The sequence below is a fragment of the Canis lupus genome, chromosome 12, assembly GCF_048164855.1.
Source record: "Canis lupus baileyi chromosome 12, mCanLup2.hap1, whole genome shotgun sequence".
Lineage (NCBI taxonomy): Eukaryota > Metazoa > Chordata > Mammalia > Carnivora > Canidae > Canis > Canis lupus.
This window is the reverse complement of record NC_132849.1, coordinates 54,533,981-54,557,396: the sequence shown is the minus strand read 5'-3', so window position 1 is coordinate 54,557,396 and position 23,416 is coordinate 54,533,981. Positions and strand designations below refer to the sequence as shown.

At 44.0% G+C, this 23,416-nt stretch overlaps 1 protein-coding gene across 4 annotated transcripts; it reads left to right on the top strand.

Moving 5' to 3' along the window:
* The first annotated feature begins 1,230 nt into the window (after positions 1 to 1,230).
* On the top strand, positions 1,231 to 5,682 carry LRATD1 (LRAT domain containing 1). 4 transcript variants are annotated; one of them, XM_072771035.1, is made up of 2 exons: positions 1,231 to 1,461; positions 2,424 to 5,682. In XM_072771035.1, exon 2 carries the CDS (start codon positions 2,460 to 2,462, stop codon positions 3,366 to 3,368), a length of 909 nt encoding a protein of 302 aa, XP_072627136.1. In that variant the 5' UTR covers positions 1,231 to 1,461; positions 2,424 to 2,459; the 3' UTR covers positions 3,369 to 5,682. The 4 variants fall into 4 exon arrangements, with proteins under 4 accessions (XP_072627136.1, XP_072627134.1, XP_072627135.1 ...); XM_072771033.1 differs by having other exon boundaries at positions 1,393 to 1,531; XM_072771034.1 differs by lacking the exon at positions 1,231 to 1,461 and adding an exon at positions 1,693 to 1,955.
* The last annotated feature ends 17,734 nt before the right edge of the window (positions 5,683 to 23,416 follow it).

The following is a 23,416-nucleotide window of genomic DNA, read 5'->3' as shown; positions in this document are numbered from 1 at the left end:
CGGCATTGCGAAAGAGGTCCAGAATTTAAAGTTGTGGAGAGCACCTGCCAATCCTCCAACTGTTCACTTTGTAAAGAGCAAGAAAGTCAACACAGGTTTGTAATTTAAAAGAGAGAGAGAGAGAGTTCTGAGAGTTCGTGCCAGCTGCCAAGGGGACACAAAGAGGAGCACCCAATTCTCCCCGGGGAAAGGGCATAATAAGCTTCACCATAAAGCCCCAGGTGCCGTCTTGAAAGTAGAACCAAGTGTCTGAGGACGCTTCAAAGCTTAGTGTTACAAGCTCTTTTAAACTATTGATCTAGACAGGATGCCTTATGTATGAAAGTCTGCTTTCAACATCCAATATCCAGAACCCATTCATTCATTTACTTTCCATCCAGAAATGCAATCGTTAAGTACGCCTGGGCCGGACACCCCTCTGCCACAAAACCAGACAAAAACCCCTAAGCAAAGGCAGCTCTGGGGCTTGGCTGTAGGCATTTGTGACGCACTCTTCCCCAGAACATTGCAGCCCCAAAGTCTAGGCCCAGTTAGGGGGAGGGCTGGTCCAGGCTGGGATTTTTCAGTCGCGGTTGTCAAAGATGCTCCTTTGAAAGCGGGCGCAGCGCTCGGTCAGCAGCAGCCGGATCAGAGAGGAACCGGACGTCGGAGGCACCGTCTGGAAGGCATGGGTGCTGGCGTGCCGAGGAGGAGCAGCCCGGGGCCCCCGGGAAGCGAGACTCCCCCGGGCGCCTCGCGGAGCGGGGGAGGATGGGGGGGGCAGGGGCCCGACCCCGACAACGTCGCTCCCCGCCCCGGGCCGCCCTCTCGGTGCCGGGGCGCCCTGGGGCTCCCCTGCACCCGCAGACTCAGCATCGTGGCTGGAGTCGGCACTCGATGGGCTCGGGAAAGCCGCGGAGGGCGCGGGGGGCGAGGGTGCACGCGTGCAGCGGCGGGGCCCTGCAGCAGCGCCGCGCCCCGGGCGCGCTCCCCGCGGGGGCTCCCACCGCCGCTCCGGGGGCCGCGCGCGCTCGGGGGCGCGGGGGCGCGGGGGCGCGGGGACCCGGCGGGCCCGGGGCGGAGCGCGCGCCGCAGCCCCGCCCCCGCTCCCCTCCCCCTCCCGCGGAGATTGACGGGGCCCGGGCGCCCGCCCCAACCAATGAGCGCGTCCCGGGGCGGGCCCTGGAAGCAGCTGCTCGGGCTACTTAGAGTCCTCGGCTCGGCTGGAGGGAAGCAGAGCGCAGTCGGGACTGGCCAGGTGCAGCGGGCGCCCCAGCCAGCGCCGAGCGGCAGGCGCACGGGCACCGCGCCGGGCACCGCACCGGGCACCGCACCGGGCACCGCACCGTTCCGCGCGGAGCAGAGCGGAGCCGCCACCCCCCGCGCCGCCCAGGACCCGCTCGCCACCGCCGCCTCCGCAGCACCCATGGGGACCAGGAGACTTTAAAGGAGTTTGGGGTTTCGGGAGCAGGGAAATCACGGGTACGGAGAGGCGGCTTTCTTTGCCTTGGAAGCGGGTTTTCTTCGTCCGACTGTTTGGACCCTGTGCCGGGTAGGAGGGAAAGGGGTCTCGCGGCTGAAAGCGGACCTCCCTTCACGACCCACGCCCGCCCCCGCACACCTCCACCGCACTGGCTCCCCCCCCCCCATCTTTCCCTTTCCTCTTTGTTAGGTGATTTTTAGACAGAACGGCCTCGCCCTTGGCGCAGCCCGAGCGGCTCCGCTGGGGAGGCGGCGAGAGAAGTCGGGGCAGAGTGCACCTGCTGGCGCGGGCAGGTGTGCCCCGGTGCGTGGGTGTCCGTGCCCTGGCGAGCGTGCAAGCGTGGGGGGGGGGAGCCCTGTGTACGAATGTGGGGGTCTGACTGTGTCGTCGCGAAGGTTTGTCATTGTGTGTATGTGACACTATCACACGAGTGTATCAGCCAGCCTGTCAGTGCCTGGACTCCTCCAAGTGAACAAGATCGTGCTGGTGTCAAGTGAGTGTCTGCGAATGTGTCCGGTTGTCATTGTGCGAGGCGCTGTCAGGGGCGGAGAGCGACCTAGCGCAAAGCTGAGAGGTGGGCTGGCGAGGGTGGGGACAGAAAGGGGAGCGCAGCCTGCTGCACGCTCTCCGAGGCCTCGGGCGCCCCTTCTTCCTTCCAGCCTACCCCTGGGTCCTTCCCGAGGGGGGGGTCTGTCCCCCCACGGGGACCCCGCACGCCTTCCAGCCGCCTGCCTTTTCTCTTGTGGGAGTTGGACCGGCTCCCCGGACGGGGTCTGCTGTCGGCCCAAGGACTGGGGGGCGGGGGGGGGGGGCTTCTGCACCTGTCCTGCCGCGGGGGAGGACCGCGCGACCCCAGCAGCGGCGCGGGGGCGGGCGGGCAGGTCCCGGGGGGCACCGCACGCCCTGGAGGGGGGCAGCCCGACTCTGACCCTGTCTCTGCCTCCCGTCTGTGCTTCCGCAGATCCCCGCTCCTGGCCCTCGCCTCGCCGCGTCATTGATGGGCAACCAACTGGACCGCATCACCCACCTCAACTACAGCGAGTTGCCCACAGGGGACCCGTCGGGGATCGAGAAGGACGAGCTGCGGGTCGGGGTCGCCTACTTCTTCTCGGATGAGGAGGAGGACCTGGACGAACGCGGCCAGCCCGACAAGTTCGGCGTGAAGGCCCCGCCGGGCTGCACTCCCTGCCCGGAGAGCCCCAGCCGCCACCACCACCATCACCACCACCACCACCACCACCACCTGCTGCACCAGCTGGTCCTCAACGAAACTCAGTTCTCCGCCTTCCGGGGCCAGGAATGCATCTTCTCCAAAGTGAGCGGCGGCCCTCAGGGCGCCGACCTGAGCGTCTACGCGGTCACGGCGCTGCCCGCGCTCTGCGAGCCCGGCGACCTGCTGGAGCTGCTGTGGCTGCAGCCGGCGCCCGAGCCGCCCGCCCCCGCCCCCGCCCCGCACTGGGCCGTGTACGTGGGTGGCGGGCAGATCATCCACCTGCACCAAGGCGAGATCCGCCAGGACAGCCTGTACGAGGCGGGCGCGGCCAACGTGGGCCGGGTGGTGAATAGCTGGTACCGCTACCGCCCGCTGGTGGCCGAGCTGGTGGTGCAGAACGCCTGCGGCCACCTGGGCCTCAAGAGCGAGGAGATCTGCTGGACGAACTCGGAGAGCTTCGCCGCCTGGTGCCGCTTTGGCAAGCGGGAGTTCAAGGCCGGAGGGGAGGTGCCGGCCGGCACGCAGCCGCCGCAGCAGCAGTACTATCTCAAGGTGCACCTGGGCGACAACAAGGTGCACACGGCCAGGTTTCACAGCCTGGAAGACCTCATCCGCGAGAAGCGCCGCATCGACGCCAGCGGCCGCCTGCGCGTGCTCCAGGAGCTCGCCGACCTCGTGGACGACAAGGAGTAGCCGCGCGGCCGGCCGCCTGCCCCGCCCGTCTCCCCGCGCCCCGCGCCCCGCGCCCCTCCCCGCTCCCGGGCCGCGCCCCCGCCCCCCGCCCCCTCGAGCGCCCTCCTGCGGCCGCCCGCGCGCCCAGGCTGCGCCCTCGCACCCCTCCGGCGGGCGGCGGGAAGTCTCCGGAGCCGGCACCAAAGGGCGCGGGGCCGAGGGCCCCTCCCCTCCCCCCAGCCGTGGCGACGGTGCCGGGAACCCCTGCGTGCGCCTGCCCCGGCGTTGTAACGGGGGAGGGGGGGGAGGAGAAAGGGGCCGAGGGCAGCAGGGATGCACCGGTCCGTGCCTGCCGCCCGCGCGACTCTAACGGGAACCATCACCGCCCCCAGACGCGCGCGCGCACCGGCCGGAGGTGAGGCCCCTGCGTGGAATGTGTCCCCACGTCGCAGGGTTTCCAAGGAATCGAGCCCGTCCCTTAGGCACTCGAGAACGACTTCCACAAGCCAGCCCCCCGGGACTCCGGGTCCCCCCGAGGCTGCCCGGCACTTTCCCAGCTCCCCGGCTCCGAGTCTCCTCTGACATCGCATGCCAGGCTCCGGGCAGAGCGATGGGGTTTGCTTCCAGTCCTTTCCACCGAGGGAAGCGAACGCCTCCCCTTCACCCCCCACCCCACCCCCACCCCACCCCCACCCCACCCCCACCCCGATTGCCCGGGAGCCTCCCTCGCTGGCAGCAGGAAGCCTTCCCGGCCCCGAGATGGACGTGGCGCAGCCACCTTGGGGAGGAGCGCGGGCCCCGCCCCCCGGCGAGCAGAAGGTTCACCTGGCGTCTGGGAACTTGAATTTGTGCAGAAGGTCGCTGCTTATTCTTAACCCTAGATTGCTCCCTCCGTGGGCTGCATTTCAAAAATAGTCCTATTTTTTAAAGGGTTGGAGGAGAGGGAGGGGGAAGACGTGGCAACATTCCAGAAAACCAGCATTATTACAGCACCATAGCCAGTATGTTTAGTTTGGCTTTTCCTAACATAGAAATCTTAGAAGGCGGGGAAGTGGAAATAAAGTTTGAGAAGTGGGAGAGCAGGTTTCCAGCTGTGTCAACAAAGCCTATCGTGTTGATGTTTTTATTGACCATTTTAGCAACATGCTAATAAAATTTCAAATTGAAATTTTTATTTTCATGGCTTTAATCCATGATAGTTTAAATACTGGGGGCCATTAAGAGTGGATTTAGCTAAGAGCTTAGCTAACATTGCCTTTTCACTCTATTTTTCTCAAATCTTATGAGAATTTCTGTTTTTGAATATTAATTTTATTTTTATTTTTTGGCTTGAAACGGCAGCCCTAGTAATGGTGAAGTTGTTAATCTGTATATTGTACTGAATTTCTGTCAGTTAAGGGGTTTACTGCTTTAGTGGAAATTGCTAGCAGGTTCCATGAGGTTTCTTTTCTCCATGTTGTATACCATTACCATTTCATATCTGTATTTCTGTTTTTCTTCCTGTCCCCTTGCTGTCCTTAAGAAAGGAATCTAGAATCGGTGGCTTTACCCCCCCCCCCCTTTAGCCAATCCCAGAATCCATTCCTGAAAACCAGAAAGGACTTGCAGGATCAGGGCAAATGTGTCTTTTTCAAAAAAAAATTACGGCTGTTTGAAACCCCTTCCTTGGGCAAGGACATACCAACTTCTCTCCTTGTGCTGCAGCCCCAGCTTGACTGTTACTTGATTCAGTGTTAGACACCTAGAGCATCAATGTCCCTTTCCAGGGAATTTGTTAAATAATGGTGTTTAGCTAATTGTTGCAAGCAATTGCATATTGACAGCTGTGATTTAGTTGGATGGCAAATATGGCCAAAGCCAGTTTCTTGGCATTTCAAAAATAACGCAATAAAAACTAGTCGAGGTTAGCTGAGACTGGAAATGCCTTTTTCATGGTGAAATGATTCATTTCTGTTTTGTTTTTATTTTATTTTATTATTTTTTTTTGGTTTCCATCTTGGATTCATTCCCTGATCTTGAATCAAAAGGTCAGATCAATGAAATATGAACTAGAGTATTTTTCTTAAGCCTATTGAGTGATTTATTTTTTAAAAAATGTTTAAATGCATATGCTTTTCTTTCAGCACATACAACAGCAAAAGTTTTGTAATAACTAACTTACCTTTGCATGTATGGAGAACTGAAAGTCACTTATTTCCCTAACTTACTCCTCTTTCAGATAGCAGATGGCAGATCATAAACCGAAATTCTTTATTGTATCTACCCTCTCCACATTCTTTACTGTGTCCTCCTACTGTATCTTGGCTCTCTGCTGTATTAAACACCATCCTAAACACTTGTTCCAGCAGGACTCCTTCTTGACATTTTGTCCTCCACCTGTCACTCAGAGGGCGGAACTTGAGCAAAAGAAATGATTCGGTCGATCACACCTAATACTAACATTTATTTCCTCTGATGGCACATAATCTGATTTTTCTCTAACCGAGAGGGTCACTATCACAGTACTGGCTTAGCAGCTTTATACTTGCTGAGACTAGACTGGCAGTAAAAATGAAAGTTGGGCACCCTAAGAAGTATTTATTCCTGTACTGGTCTGTTAAAGACTGGGCTGATGATAACACTGCTACAAATTAACAATAGAAAAACACTTGCTACAAGGGGAATTCCTGGTCCAGGTTAGTAACCGCCAATGGCAAAGTAATTCAAATCCTAGTGCATTACGGAGAAGATATTTTCAAGATATTATCTAATAGCTTTATCCGGAAAAAGTGTATATTTTAGGGTATTATTAGGAATGTCAGTGAAACCAAAAGGTGGAAATTACCTTGGAAGATGGCATGGACAGACTTGATTTTTATTTTGTGTGAATAGAATACCTCCGGATTTTATCAGAGTTCTAAAAATTAAAGCCAGCAGCCTCCTAACATTTTCATAGAGGTCAGGAATTTCGTTTTGGTTGTAGTTATCCTCAAGAGAGCAGAGCTTTGTAGGACCTTTCATGATACTGAGTGTGGCTCAGCTGGAGGGCAGACTGTAGGCTCTCTGGTATAGAGGAAGAGACCCTGATGCCTCCATTCTTTCTCCACCTTCAGAGGCAGGCTCTGAAAAGGAAACTACTTAAAAAACTAGATAAAATAAAAACTATGGAGGAGGAGAGAGGATGAGCATATTTTAAACAAAACCAGGTCTGAAATGCTGTTACTCCCAAAGTGTATTACTTCATTAAAAAAAAATGAAGAAATGACCTATATTAAATTTATTTAAAAAATATTAAAATCTATCCTGAGCCAAATAGAGAACATATAAGTTCCTGATTATTTAAACTGCTAAATCCCTGTCACGACTGCATTTTATGAAAAGAAAGACTAATAGTATTCACTTACAGTTAACACTTGTGCCAGATTAGAACAAACACAAAAGCACCTGAAAGTCTAATGATGTTACATGATTTTACTACCTTTTTTTTTTTTCTTCGAGTGGGAGAAGGAGAGAGAACGTGTGAGAGTGGGGATGGTGAGAGGGATAGAGATAGATAATCCTATTCCACACCTAGCATGGAGCTGGACTCAGGGCTTGATCTCACAACCCTGAGATCATTACGGGGCCAAAAATCAAAAGCTGCTTAACCAACTGAGCCACCCAGGTGGCCCGATTTTTCTACCTTAAAAAAAAATTTTTTTTTGATGTTTCTGTTTGTGTCATGTTTCTATAGTGAACACTTTTGTTACAATAATGATTTTTTTCAGAAAAGCATGCTATTGGTGTTCATAAAAATAATGAGTTATCTGAATAATCAGTACATCCTAACAGTCTTCAAACATCATACCTTATTGATTGATTATGTTTCATGTGTGCTTTCAACATCTCTCAAAGTTCAATGTCTTAGTTATCTAATAAATGGAGCAGGGTGAAATTAACACTAACCACACAAACATAATAGAGCAACCCAGTTTCCTTTTATCCATATGCATACCCTCAAAGCCTTCTGCTTTCTCATTTTTAAACAGATGAAGAGAATCTTGTTAGGATTGGCTTTCAGAGATGATTTGCCACAGGCATAAAAGGTCTGCAGGTGAAGAGTACAGGCTTTCAAGTTTCTTGAAACATTAAGAACTGTTTTTAGAAAGTGGTTGTCTGACACCTAACTTGACTTGTTTTGTTGGCAATTGCTAGCTATTGGAAGAGTGTGTGTGTGTGTGTGTGTGTGTATACACACATATATATACACACACGTATGCATTTAACATATACACACACACATTTGCATATATATACATGTGTCTCTGTGTCCATATATACATTCCTACCTATGGTTAGTGATGTTCTCATTCAGAGACAGATACAGATGCGTGCACACATATGGACTATTGAGACTTAACAGAAACAGGAGACTCTTTCAGGTCCCAACAGCTAGTGAGCAACCCAATAGCAAGGCATCCATGCCCCAAAATGAGCATAAACAAAAAGAGGAAAATGTGAGAGTTGCAGTTAGTTTTTGTCTCAATTTTAGAAGGATCTGTTCCTTCTTTCTCTAACTAGAAAGACCTAAGATTCAGAGGAAAGCTGTGATGATAAGGAGGTGATTACAAAATAAGATGCAAGATGAAGTGGGAAAGTTAGAACGTGATAAAATAAATGAATAAGCTTTGCAATGGGGGACACGTGTTCTCTGACCAAAGCCAGGAAAGCCAGGATTTTATTCCCAACTGTTTAATAATTTATAAAATCTCCTTGATTTCATCACCGCCTGTTGTATGTTTACCTCATTTGAACTTGAAATATAAGAGAATTAGGTATTTGAATATGCTGGGAAAAAGGAAAAATAGTCTCCCCTGCCTTTGTTGCTGTGAGTTTGTGATTATTGCATTCATTGGCGCCCCCCACCCCACCCCCCGGGGGAATAGTCCCTGGTGCTGTGGGGTGCAATCAATCTGGTTGACAGGGCCAGGCATGAAGTAGGTGCTCAGTAAATCTAAGGCTAACCCATCTCTCTACCTCAGGTGTCCTCAGTAATACCTGATCAGTATGCCTGATTTTCTGGGAAAACCCAGAAAATCCCACCATTTGGCTTCCCTACAAAAGAACCTAAATTTCTCTAAGTGAAATTGGCAAGCTTTCCCCTAGTTAGAACACCCATAAAAGTATAATTTATGAGGCTTAAGACTGATACCAGCTAAAAGGTGTTCTGAATAGTCTGCTAATAGGGGTAAAAAAATAAAACTATCAAAGAATCCAAAGATAAAATGTTCTCTTGTCATCTGCTCAGAAAGGGAAAGCAAACCAATAACTCTGACTATACCTTCTCACAACTTCATCTCTCATTTACATCAAGGGGAGATTTTTCTTGCATGAAATCACAATATTATGCCTTCAGAAAGAAGATTATTATTAAAGCTCTTGCTAAGAATTTTCTTCAGTTATGTAGGGAAAAACCTACCAGAATATGAACTTAACTCTCTGGGAAAATTAGATGTGATAGAGTTTGGTCATGGATATTTTTCTGAATAAACATTATTCATTTATATATGAAAATATCCAAATAATGGCTATGCCCATTGGCTCTTATAATCCAATTACTTTTTTTATGTGAACATGAGTTCTGAACTTAATTTTGTCCAAAGGGGAGATGCTTGTAAAATATTAGGTGTGAACAGAGCCTATGTCCTAAATTTCAAGCACAAAATAAATGCCTCAAAAGTTAATCTGAATTATATTCAGTGTTCCAAGAAACAGAAGATCATATAAGGCTACTGCTTATGTGCTTTCCAAGAAAATTCTTGCCATCAATCTACGATATAGACATTAATGTTCTGTTCATGCCATAATGGGAAACTTGAGGGCTTCTGTTATGAGTATACTGATATTTGCTTTAACAAATACATTATTATTCTAAATTCAATCATTTTCCCCTCCAACAGTTCTGCGACATGCCAGCTCTTTGCTCACTGCCAAACCCCTTGTTTTCAGATTCTCCTGGGGAATGAGCAAATCTGGGGGGATTGAATTGACAGTGATTCTGTAAAACATCTCCCAGCTCTCGGCACATGCTTTGTTTTGTCCTGCCTTCCTCTTCTCAGCGGAACTGTCTGCCCAAGGTCTGAGCCAGAGAAAGGCAAGACTCAAGGATAGGGTTGCCCAATTTGGCAAATAAAAATACAGGCCAATCAATTACATTTCAATTTCAGATAAACAAAGAATAACCATTTCAGTATAGGTGTATCCCATGCAATATTTGGGATATACTTATACTAAAAATGATATTTTTATTTGAAATTCAAATGTAACTGCATGTCCGGGACATTACCTGACTGCCCTACTCAGGGAAGACCTTCTATCTCTGAGAAGCCAGAGGCCACTGATTTTCTAGGACTGGCAAATTAAGGATGCATCCTCCATCCACAGCATGGAAGTGTATTATCAGATTGCTCATGCATCTTTTAAGACCAAAGCCAGATTCAGGTCTAGGAACAAGGACATAGTCCAGGAGAAGCCTCATTAGGAAGAGTTCACATGCTCCCTAACCATTGAGAGTGTTGGTTGTATGTTTGTGTGGATGGGTGTTTCATGTGTTTCTATTCTTATACTCTTTTGATTATATTTTGTAGGACATACCATCTTTTATCTGAGGGTATGATGAATGCTTGCCCAGATACAGTCAGAAATACTCTGCATGTCAGTGTTTAATCTCACCTGCTACTTATCCTGATCCAGGGCCTCACACCTGGCTATTTCATAGCACCTCTCCTCTCTTTATCCTTCGATTGTTTCTGTTGAAACACAGGTGGTCATAGTGACCTTTTTCAATATACACCCACGCTGACAAGATGAAGGCCAAGCTCCTTATGGCACAGTCAGGGTCCTCCACGGTCTGGCCCCTCTCTACCACCCGCTTATACTAAGGCCACGCAAAACAGTATGCAGGACTTGTTTTCATTCATTCATTCATGACTTTCTACATTGTCCCGTTTACCTGACTGCCCTTCTTGGTTCCTCAGTAGAAAACCCTTATTCTCATTCACCCTTCATAGTAGTGCCATGCTACCCCAGCATGGTTTTTAGTGGTTTTCTTCTGCATGTTCTCACTGAATTTGTTTACGCCTCCCCCAGACTCTCCTCTGCTATAAATGTTTACATCTCTCTCTCTCTAGACTGAGCTCTACTGGGAAAGGCTCTGTGACTTACTCATTGTTGCACCTACAAAGTCTAGCACTTGCAGTAGATTCTCAGTTAGAGTCTACTGAATGAATGGAAGAAGTGCCGAAGGGGGAAGAGTTGGCTTCTCCATAAGTATGTGGGACATACTGTGCATGGTTTTTCTCTTAGCCACCATAAGAATGGACGAAAAGTATCTGTCAACATCTATATGACTCTCCCTGAGAATCATACTGTAGAAAATTAGTTTCTGTTTAGAAAATAAGCTGGAGTTTTGAAAATCTATATAACACTACAGATGATGGGAGATTAGCCATATGTAGTTGAAAAGGCTTCTCTGCCCTTGTTATACTGGTGCAAGCATTTCTTCATGAAGGAACTTTATGAGTTTATGATGGAAATGCAGATTTCTTTCCTCTTAGAAATTCAATTTCCACCTAGGTGAAATAGCTCTGAGAGCTACACATTTGGAAGGCAGCCGTGGATTGACTTGCAAGAAGTAAAGATGAGACATTTCCCATATAGGCTACTTTAGTCCACGAGCTCTCCATGACCAGAGATGTTCCATCAGTACAGAAAAGATCTATTAAAAATCTAGTCCTTCTCACATTTGGGAAAGTAAAATCTCTCCTGACCTTACTAATAAGCAAATATACCTATATTATCTGTGGAAGGAAAACAATCCCCTTGCCTGACACTCCGGCAGGGGGAGAGGGGGCAGGGAAAAAACAAGCCTCATTTGACTGATGACATTTGGACCTCCAGGCTGGTTGAACAGCTAGAAAAATATGAAATAATTGGAAGTGCAAATGAGCACTAAAAATGTACCTAGATGAATGTCTTATAAAATATATATACTCTTATATTTGATATTTTCCCTGGAACTCTTAGGAGGCGCACCCTGTGTTTTTCCAGCAAAATATTATTCTCTGAGCACCTCTGGGCATTTAATATAGTTTAATCTGGTCTTGGTCATGGTTATGGTCATTTGTACTTAAGTAAAGCTACTTTAATTTGAGATTTTAAACCATAATATCCTGCTGAGAAAAAAAAAGTGTCAAAACTCAAGAATGGAGTACTTCTTTAGAATGAAATATCACTAATGTGCGATTAGAAACCGAGGTAGATATGGGTTATAGTAAAACTGCTTTTACCCAGAGAGCAATTTCAAGAGGAGACAGAAGACGAGATGTTTCATTATGCAGCCTCACCATTCTCATTTCAGAAATCAGTGCCCCTTGTGTATATCTGCTTTATTTGTGTATAATTTTATGAGACAGGATCTACACAAGGAAATGGGAGCAGAGGTAGTTACTCTGTCCTCTACAGACCAACAAAATAAGGGCTTGACAGCCCAGACCGGTTCTGCCCATGATACTTCCTTAAAGCCTTTTAGGGTTTAACTTGCCAGATAAAATCCAAACTATGGCATCATTCAAGCTATGCCCCTTTCTGTCCCCTGTGCCCCAAACTCTGAAGCTTCATCCCGACTCCTCTCAGTTCATTCTCCCTATGAGTCGTCTGTATGGAACCACTTACCTTTATCCTAAAGCCACATCATGAGATGCCTTTACTCATGCTGTTTGATCTGCATAGAACATTCTTCTCTCTACCTTAGCCACATGTCAAAATCCTCCTCATCCTTTAGGATTCAGTTCACTTATTGGCTATTCTGAGAAGCCTCTCTTTCTCCTACAATACCTCTACTTCAGTGACAATAAGCCAAATGAACCCTTTCTCACTGAGCTCCTATAGCTCTTTACCTGAGCACTTAACATTGACTCTACCCACTTAATATTCCAATTTTCAGCCCCTAAACTACGTCAAACATAATTTATTTAAGTTAATGGGAACCAGATTGCCTGATGAATTGGCTTTTAATCTTGAGGTAGGGATCTTGGCATTTTGATCTTTGGTTCCTTGGTAGCTAATATCTGGTCATGTTAGATCTCAACCAATGCTGACTTAATTTGATTCAGTTAACTTAATTAAAAGGCAGCAACCCTGCTACAAGAACAGTAAGTGCTTTTTTAAAATTAACGTTCCTCATGGAAGATCGACTCCCTAAACATTTGTTGGGTCCTTCTAAAGGCAAGCCTTTGTTTAACGTCATGAAGATACAAAACATGATCTAGACATCAAGAACTCCATCTGGTAAAGGAGACGGGGTATACAATTAGCCACAGTCCACTACAGCCTGGAATGTAGGTCATTACCAAGGTACAATTAAAAGATATACTGTAGAAGGTCAAAGGAAGAAGCATTTGGCAAAAGACATCAACTTCAAGAAATGAGTCATTGACTGGCATAGAAGACCCAAATGATGTTTTTAAGACAACTACACATTTTTGTTTAATCTTTATTAACAGATGGGAAAAGAGACAATTTTGCATGGTATTTAAACCTAATAGACTTTCTTTTGTCATATTTCTGCAAAATGCTATTTTTAGAGTAAGTTCAGTTCTACAAATTCTATACATGTGAGATTTAAATATATTGAATCAAAGCCATTTTGCTGTGGAACTACTGAGATTGGCAGGTTATTAGCATTTAATTTACCAATTAATTCACCTTCCAGTGCATCTTTGCAGGCAAGATTTTTGATTGATAGGTGGACTGGTTGCCTAAGATTTAGCTCACAGTGTTAGGACAAATTCTCTAGTGAAAAACTGTGCAAATTAGGGACTTCTTGAAGTGGGGCTGGGTCCAGTGCAATGATGATCTTAGGCCATCTGAGAAGGTGCTCTCGGTCAGAGAGAGAGGTTAAGGCAACAGACAAGAAGATAGGACGTAGGTCAATTTCTAAGGGGCAAGGTAAGCTATAGAGAAAAAAATAATCAAAATGTCAGGAGCCCTGAGGACACTGCTCAAATGCAGTGTGCAAAATGTGTCAAGATGAAGACCATTTTGCCAGGCAAAATTAGTAGTTGAGGTGGAAATATGGCTGAAAGGAAACTGACGACTCTGGGAACTGATACTGGCTCATAGTCTATGCAAACATTTCCATTTTAAAATATATTGTGTTTAATTTAAAAATGGCTCTTTGAAGAAAACAGGAAATCTATTAACTTTAACAACATTCCTTCAATGCAAATAACAGAATTCCTTTGAAGATAAACAAATGTAAGCCTCTTGTCTAAGGATACCCTGAATTTGCTCAGGTGTTTCCATTGGCCTTGGGGTGCAGAGCATTGGCTTTCTGCATTCTTCTAATAAATTTAATAAATATCTCCATGAAATTTAGCATATAATAGAAGCAAATTCTTCCTTCTCGTGTGGAATTCTCATTTGTTTAAAAAAGGAGAAGTCCCAGAGTATAGGCAGACTGCGAAATAGTCAAAATATCAGGTGTATATGTGCCAGTGACTGGAGTGCAGTTCTTTACATGTTGAACCTCATGTTAATGAATTCCAAAGAAAAACAGCTGACTTTATGCATTTATTTTAATAAGGCCGTGAAAACAGTTCATTTACAGTATAAAAACCCCTTGTCTTTTAAAAATGCTAGACAGAATATTTTAATAAATTAAATTTGTCTGCCTGTCAAATCTGTCAAATTGACAAGAACCCTCAAGTAGTACTGCTGATGTTGTAGTTCTAGTCTTCCAATAGGATTACATTTGGAATTTAATATAGGCTGCTTAGCAGAAGAATCCATCCATCAGAGTAATTTTAAGTAACAAATACTAACAGAATATCCTAAGTCTCCAACCTTTTAGGGCCAGGGTGATTTTATTTCCTTGGCAAACTATTTTATTACCTACAGTAGTGTCCTGAATATTAGATTTGTCTACAGCGATGAAATAATCAAAGGAGGCAAATAATTCCGTATCATCATCAGAGTAACTATTGGCATTTACCCAGAGATGTCCAGCCTGTGGTCAGTTGTCATCCTTACAACTGACCTGTGTCATCAGAACTCACTGTCCCCTTTGTACAAATGGGGCCCCTGAGGCCTGTCAGGGGCAAACACCCAGCTCAATGTACCACATCTTGCATTTAGTAGAACCAGCACTTTCATTCAGGTGTTCTGATCGGAAGCCATTATGTTTCTCTTTCTCTCACAAGATTTTCCTGAATAATCAAATGTCTCCTCCCACCCTTTTCTCATAGGGAAACCACATTTAATGTTTCCAGCTAACATGTGGGAGTATTTATGCCTTTGATAGCAGTTAACCAAAGAACTCCTCTTAATTTTTCAAACTAATGTACCTAAGAGAGGTAGGTATTAGGTATTCAAAAACACAAACACAATCCAATCCCGGACCAACTGTTTAACACATATGCTAATCACCTGCACTTGGTATTTTGTCTCCTGGCATGGAATTCTCAAATGCACGTCTAAGAGTCAAAATGGAATCAAGCTTCAATGTTGAGGTTCTTCTGTTTTTCATTCTGAACTTCAGAAACAGAGATGTACCTGTTAGGTAATCTTTAAGGAGTCTCTGTCTGTCTACCACCAGGGGTCCAAAGCAACCCTCGGAGTCATTTATTGGTCAGGAAATATTATGCTGCTTATAGTACCAGGAGGAAATGCCTCTCAAAAATAAACAGAAGGGAAAAATAATCAATACATACTCTGCCTCTAACTCCTTAAAGAAGTCTACAATTCTGGATTGAAAAAATGTATATAAGATCTCACATTTTTCTGGCAACAGTCTGCAATGGTTGTACAAAATAATGCCTGTTTTAGTGGCTGGCCAGTCCTAAGAGCAGGGTGAGAGCATGAGTCAGGCCCTGCACAGATCTGGATATAGGACATATGTATATATAAAGAGGCCTCTATAACGTATCTAGGAGAGCAGTACCATGAGATGCTGCAGTGAATCAATGTTTACCCATGGCCAGTCTCATAAAAAAATATCTTATGACTCAACCTATGGCATTTCCATTTCCGAATGAGATTAGTTATTCCTCATGAACCACGAACTCACTAGAGATAGAAATAGACTGGAATAAATAAAATAAAGTAAGTAAATCATCTAGCAGAGGGTGGCATAATGGAAAGGATGCTGGATTTTGGAAATGACATGGCTACAAATCTGACTCCTCACTTTCTGGCTGTGTGATCCTGGGCAAATCACTGCCCTGTGCTCCTGTCCCTTTGCCTTTGAGAAGATCATAAACTCTAACTCACAGGGTTATGATGAATTTAAAGTCTTTAATAGTGGTAAAATTTCCACCCTACAGTGCTTTGTAAATAAAAAGTATTCAGTTGAATAAGATGAATCTAAATTATTAAGTGGATTTTCTTTTAGCACTGAGATGACAGGTTTCCTAATTCCTGAATTAGGAAATTAGGTTTGCTTTGTCTCCACTTAGATGGTAAATCTTTGGAGAGAATGGATCTTCTCTTACTCACTTTCTGTTCTCCTTAGTGGAATTTCAAGTAGGTAATAGTTGTTCAAGCCATTTTGATAAAAATCAAAGAGCTACTGAAATTTCATCCAGATAGAGGTGCTCTGAGGAAGAGGCAAATGAATGTCTTTTAAATGAAAGCAGGAACTACTCCATTAGGGGAAGGGCAAATATCCCCTCCCCTCAGTGATTGTGTCCAAGCTGCGTTGGAACCCTACAAAGACTACCTGTGGTTCTGTTTCTGTGCCCAGAGTTCTCCAGGCTTTATGCCCCCCTTCACTGAGAACTCTTCTATTCTTACTTGCATTCCCTGCTTCTAATGGGCCCGAAACTTAAAGTTACCTTCTCTACCCTTGGACCTGAAAACTCTGTGACATGGTTTACTTCTGGTGCATAGTGGGTGGGAATCTTACACAAATGACTATTATAAAACTGTTTTCATTTGGGTGTTCACTCAGATTTCTAAATGTAAGTGGAAACTTTTAGACATATTGTATTCCTCTGTAAGCAGATGTAGAGGCATCTGCTTCTTAGACTTTCCCCTTTGGAATACCTGCCTAATTCATTAGTACAGTGGTTTTCAACTTTCCTGGTCTTTGCATTCCTGTAAATGACTGGGGAGACCAATAGAGCTTTTGTTGATGTAAGCTATGCCTGCCAATATTTGCTATGATAGACTTAATAATGACATTTAGAAAAAAAAAATTTATGTTTTTAAAATACCGATAACAATCACATTTCATGTAACATAAACAACGATCTTAATAAAAATAACAATATTTTCCAAAAACAAAAAGCAAGAGTGGTATTGTTTTATGTTTTTGCAGATTTAATGCCTGGCTAAATAGCAGACATTGCATGGATTCTCCTGTCTGCTTTTGTATTCAATCTGTTCCTTCATATGTCATGTAACCTCTGCAGAACTCTGCAAAACATTCACGAAAGAATTGAGTAAAAGAACCAAAGTCTTAGGATTATGAAAATAGTTTTGGCCTTTACATCCGCTGAAAGGATCTTTTGGATCCCACAGAGTCCAGGGCCCCACTTTGAGAACCACTACAACTGGATCTTGCCTTGGTCTTCCAAGTAGCTACCATCCAGCTGCTTCTAGTAGTCACACTCAAGAAAGCCATCTGCCAAATTGCCAAACTGTCAGTGGAATACACATGTAATTGGCATCACGTCATAAAATCAAAACATCTTTTTTAAAATCTTATATGTACTCATGAAGTATAGTTTCTCCCCTGTCACTGGATAAAGTGAGGCAGGTCCCTGAACTTTTCTCTTCTCTCTTAGATAACAGAAATCCTACTGTCATGCTAAGCTCAAAACAAAGTCTCAGTATTTGGAAAACCCAGACCCTTGAAAGAGCCAATTTCCAACTTTATTACAGGCTACAGTGCTTGTCTCTCCCAAATGTGAACAGTTGGAGACAGCCTGCCCTGTTTACTCTTTTTTTCTTCCTTGATAACTATAGATCCCAATTCCTTTGGAGCACTTGCGCGTATGTATGAGTGTGTGTGTGTGTGTGTGTGTGTGTGTGTTGGAGACATATTTACACATGGACAGGATGGTGTATGTGGAGAGAAAGGTGGAGAAACTGGTAAAGAGATCAGGAAATGTATGAGATCTGGTGCAAGGAAGACATTCAAGTGTCTTTATTCTGGACAAACCTTGGAAGTAGGCCAGTCCTGGGAAGGAATCTTAACCCTAAGTGCATGGAGCTCTCCAATGGTTCCCTAAAGCCCTTCTTGCTAGGCTTGAGGTAAACCAGCACTGTTCCACCCCATCTCTTGGTGGTGATGTGAATGGTGGGGGGTGGGGGGCACTTAGAGTGCACCAGCATCCCCTCAAAATTCCTCTCTTTGTACTTCCTCGGTGTGGGATTCAGAGTTACCTAAACGAATTCTCCACCATCTACAGTGGATTTTTTCTACTTCTCACTATGGTGTCCAACCTCTTTTTCTAGCTGTGACTTAATCAAAGCATCTAGTTTAACATCCAGTTATTCACTTTAAAGAAACCAGAGCTGTTCTCTAGCTCTAGGAGCTCAGGTGGCCTCATAATTTGTTGTTTCCTTGTGCTCAGGAAAAGTACTGACAGCTCATAATTGGTCATATTTCTTAGGAAATTTGCATTTAAACTGGGAACAATGCTTGCTCTTTTTTTGGTATAATTTGTCCTACATTTTTGAAAGTAGTAACTATTCATTAAATTACATTTGAAAAATGCAGGAAAAAAGAAAAACATTGTCTGTAGTCCTACCACTCGTTTAAAGCCATGATTCATTTATATGTATTTTTCTCCTGATAATATTTCAATGCGTGTCTCCATTTTACCTGTATTTATATCAAATTTTATATCAGATATTTTACTTCTTGTATGCTATAAGCAATACGAAGTTCGTCAATACGAACTCCATGTAAACATCAGTTTAATGCTTGCAAAATATTTTATTAAATGGATATGCTATGGCTTATTTAGTCATTATCTTTATTGCTAATGTTTACATTGTTTATGCTGTTTAATACTGAAAATCATGCTGCAATGAGTATCTTTGGGTAAACATGTTTTTCTCTATTTTGAGTTATTTCTTAAAATATATTTCTGGAGATGGACTTATTAGTGATATCATTATTAAATGATATGAACAATTTCAGGATATATACACATACACTCATATATACACACATACACAATTACACTAAAGGACAAAATAATTAAGAGTGCTCAGCTGTGGAGGATGAGTGTTTCATATCCCTATGTTCATGGCATATCATTGTCACCGATCCACAGAACTTCTCATTCTTTATTGATTGATTAATTTCCTTTTATTTCCAGCTTCATTCATTTTACCCCTTCTCTCACCATAGAAGACCAATCCAATATGCTTGATACATATTCCTTTATTTGCACGTGGTTGTACAAGCATGCATTTTTATTTTGTATGCACATATGTTAAGTGCACCCAAATGACATTGTGCAATGCACCTCATCTGGTTTCTTACTTTTCTCAGCCAACACTGTTTTTTAAGATCTATCTATCCATATTGTTCTGTGTAGATCTAGTCTGTGACTCCTGCGTGTTGCATATGTCAGAACTAGGTTCTTTCAAACATGGATGGCAAATAGATCACAGGACAGCTGCCGCCCTCCCCTTCCTGTCCAGGAAAGACAGATAGCATGGCTATCTACCCCTGCACTTCTCACTGGGCTAGTACAGCCTCAGAATCCTTCTGAACCCAATATTCCAGTAAACTAGTGATAGTTTACTGCGTGTTGCATGGCCTTCTGTTTTGTGCATCATGCTGTTATACTTTTCTATTTTCTAACTAGTAGATTCCCAGAGGCTGCTTCTAGTTCTGTAACACAACCATGCAGGGAGGAACTTCTCTGTTTATGCCCCTCGTGGATCTGTGGGAGATACACACTCAGAGAGAGACTGTTGGGTCTCAAGGCAGACACCTCAAGGCAGGACTAAAGCACCGTCTGGTTGTTTCTCGGAGTTACTGCTCTGGTCTGTACTCTCTACAGTAGAGCACACAAGTTCCTGTATCCACACTTCCCACCAACACTTTGCATTATCCAACTTTCTAATATTCCCACTCTGACAGTGGCAAAGTGCTATCTCATGGTTGTTTTCTTTGGCATTTCCCTAAACATGGATGAGTTTGAGCCTCTCTCTTTTTCTAAAAAAGATGTTATTTATTTATTTTAGAGAGAGCACACACATGAGCGGGGGGGAGGAGCAGAAGGGAAGAAAATCTCAAGCAAACTCCCTGCTGAGCAGAGTCTATATTACCCCATTTAAAAACAGGCAAACTAGGGGCACCTGGGTGGCTCAGTCAGTTAAGCGGCTGCCTTTGGCTCAGGTCATGATCCCAGGGTCCCAGGATTGAGCCCCAAGCAGGGAGCCTGCTTCTTCGTCTCCCTCTGCACCTCTCCCCACCTCATGCTCTCTCTCTCTCTCTCTCAAATAAATAAAAATAAATAAATAAATCTTTTTAAAAATAAAAAATAAATTTTTAAAAAACACCAGGCTAACTGGGATGCCTGGGTGGCTTAGTGGTTGAGCATCTGCCTTTGGCTCGGGGCATGATCCTGGGATCCCAGGATCAAGTCCCACATCGGGCTCCCCTTGAGGAGCCTGCTTCTCCCTCTGCCTATGTCTCTGTCTCTCTTTCTTGTCTTTCATGAATGCATGAATAGAATCTTTTAAAAAAATAGGCAAACTAAATTATAGTGTGCTATATAAGGACAGTGGATACTTTTTGGTGAAGATTAGTGAATAGCAGGAGCAGTAGGAAGACCTCTGAGGGTCTGATGGCCTTCTGCTTCTTAATCCAGGTGGTAATTGTAGGGTTGTGTTTTTCTCTACTTAAATAATTTTGTTTTTAGTGTTTAAGCCTGCTTAATGAATGGCTAAATAAACAATGAATGAAATTTAGTGTAAATTAAACTGGAAAAGGCACTTGCTTGTATTGGAAATGAGGAGATTTGTTTTGTTTTGGTTTTGCCCTAGCTCTGCCTCTAATGAGCTATGAGATTTTTTTTTTCAGGAGGTCATTTCTCCACTTTGAACTTCCATTCCTAATTTCTAAAAACAGGAGACCGAATTAAGTGATCTTTACATACTCTCCTAGTTCTATGATGACATACGAGAGGTTCCAGGAAATCACCTGAATTTCTTTTCTTTTTTTCTTTTCTTTTTTTTTTTTTTTTTGGATGAACTTATACTGAATGTGAATAATAGCTCATCCCTTTTGTTGTTCTTTATACTCAACCAGCACTGTCCCAATTATCCTTTGGCTTTCCTACTAGCTTCCCAGATGATCATAACACAAACTGCCGGGGCCAATCAATAGTTATTTTCCTCATTCTAAATTACATTCTTTATCTGATTTATATATCAAACATCTGAGAGTCTGCTTGGCATAAATCTGTGCCTGTAATATTTCTGGACCTATAAAACTGAGCAATAGTTTCTAGTGATTCCACTTAAATGACCAGTTGGTTGTCTTAGAAACCACTGCTACATCACACCCACTGGTCCATAAGGGAAATCAATGAGAAGAGTTTCAAACAATCCACTGATGGCTCCTTATTTAGGGATGGCACCGCAGACTCTGGAAGAAATCCCTCCTCCCTCCTCTCTTCCTGTAACAGAAACTGTTCACTGTAAGCCCATAACCATTCTCACTTTCTGTAGCAAGAGAAACTCTCATACTTAGATGTTTATGTGGCTTCCAAGAATAAACACCATGTGCCAAAGCCTTCCTTGTGCCTATATGTATTCAAGTGACTGAATTCTATCAAATGAGATACGAGCAGAAATGACGTGTCCAATGGCCTATCTGTGCTCTTGAAGAACATCACTGCCTCCTTCCATCTCTGTTTTTTCTTTCCTGCTGGCTGTAATATAGATGAAGCAGTGAGCAACTTGGCTTTATAGACAGAGACAAATCCCTGGAAATGTTAAAGATGTGTTAGAGAAGGTCAGTTAACAGAGGCCTGGGATCCCGAGAGATTTATGGCTCCCAGCTGCCTCAAAAGCTCACACTTTTAGGAAAAAGTAAAATAAGTTCTCTTGTGTAAACCACTGTAATTTTGGACTTTTGTCTCAAGGTACAGAGATGATATCCTAACTAATTTACTCCTTAAATGTGTTACTGGAGCCACACACCATGACAGGAGCACGTCCATGATATGGAGCGTGAACAGGATAACTGTGCTTTACTAAGATTTTTAAGTTTAATGTTAACGTTCAAGACAGAACTGCTTTTCTTCTCTTTTGAATTTGGCTCTGCGTCTTGCAGGAGGCCCAACAACGAAGGAGAGAAAATAAAGCATCAGAGCTGCTACTCAAACTGATCTTGAGATCTGGGCAAATCAGCCAAGTTACCGTAGTATGGGCTGCTTGGTGTCTGTTTCCAGAGAACCCAGAGGAAATGCTTGAAAAAAGGAGCAATTTAAAATGTAGGGGTTAATCATCTGAAATCACTGAAACCATCCATTAAGGAAATAAAGAAGGTGGCTCTTTAGAGTGGATAGTTAAATGTGGTTTGAAAATCTCTCTTGTTGGACAAACACGAAATGTTTCTAATGGTAAAGACCAGAAAAGGGAGAGCTGGAGAAGAAGTATAGCAGTTAGAAAGGATGCAAGTAATTATAAAGGATTAGAGAAGCAGAATATAACAACACTCTGATATTTACAAAATTGATCGGCCTTAAACATAGTAAATTCTTTAAGGACATGAGTGTCTTTTCTCATACTTGCTGTCTGCTCTTACTGCCATGAGAGGAGAAGACAGAGAGGGTCCTGCACTCAGAATTGGTTGTTGACTCAACGTGAAGCATGTACTGGGTATTCTTTGGCTGCCTGGGTGAGCAGAACAAAGTCTCTGCCCTCACAGAGCTCACGTGGGGGAGACAGACACTAAGTGAACAAACATATACAAGATGATGCCAAATGCCCTGTAAGTGCAACAAACAATGGTAAAGCATGAGAAAGGTATAGTGAGTGATGAGGGTGGGAAATGCGCTACTTTTGAATGAATGGTGGGACATGACTCTCTGATGAGTTGATATTTAAACAGAGTTTTGAATAAAGTGACAGAAAGGGTTTCTTGAGGAAGACCTTTCCAAACAGAGGGAAGAGCAACTCCAGAAGCCCTGAGGATGGACAGAACTAGATTATTTCAAACATGGATGGCAAATAGATCACAGGACAGCTGCCGCCCTCCCCTTCCTGTCCAGGAAAGACAGATAGCATGGCTATCTATCCCTGCACTTCTCACTGGGCTAGTACAGCCTCAGAATCCTTCTGAACCCAATATTCCAGTAAACTAGTGATAGGTAAGAGTAAGTGCAGGGATCAAAGCCATTTGTTATCACTGCCTTAGAGTTTAGGCTTCTGAATTCTAGTCCATAATCCTGTCTTTGACTTGTGTGATTTTCCAGAGTCACTGATACTACCTCCTGCCGTGTATGGTTGGAAGAAGCATAAGGTCCAGGAAAACATTATCGAGGAGGACACCTTTACTAAATATTTACTGTTAAAGTTAAAATATTTACAAATAAATGTATTCAAGTATTTACTATTAAAATATTTACTATTTATTATTAAAATTAAAATATTTACAACTTATTAGGTATTTATGAAAATATTTGTTAAAATATTTACTATTTGGTATTGCTATGGGCACTGCTAAGTCTTAAGGATCTAGGAATAAAATATTTCATGGCCTCATAAATCAGAAAGGTATGAAAGACAAATCATTTATAATATGGTAAAATAGAAACTGTAAGAACTCTGGGGATAGTATTCCTAATATGACAAGTCATGGGACATCATTCAGAAAGGAATCGTGGTGACCTAATAAGGCAAAGGTTTTAGTAGCAAATGGACGTGTGCTTTTTTCTCAATTGCCATGTTTTAGCTGCCTGTGTGACCTTTGTGGAATTGAGTTACCCTCTGTGAGCCTTGACAAAACCCACTTATCAAGTGGTCATAAAATATCAAAGACACAAAGCAAAGCACAGTGTAGGCATAGAGCCTAG

Excerpts from the sequence above, each read along its gene's own strand:
- LRATD1 (XM_072771035.1), top strand. The coding sequence starts at position 2,460 with ATGGGCAACCAACTGGACCGCATCACCCACCTCAACTACAGCGAGTTG.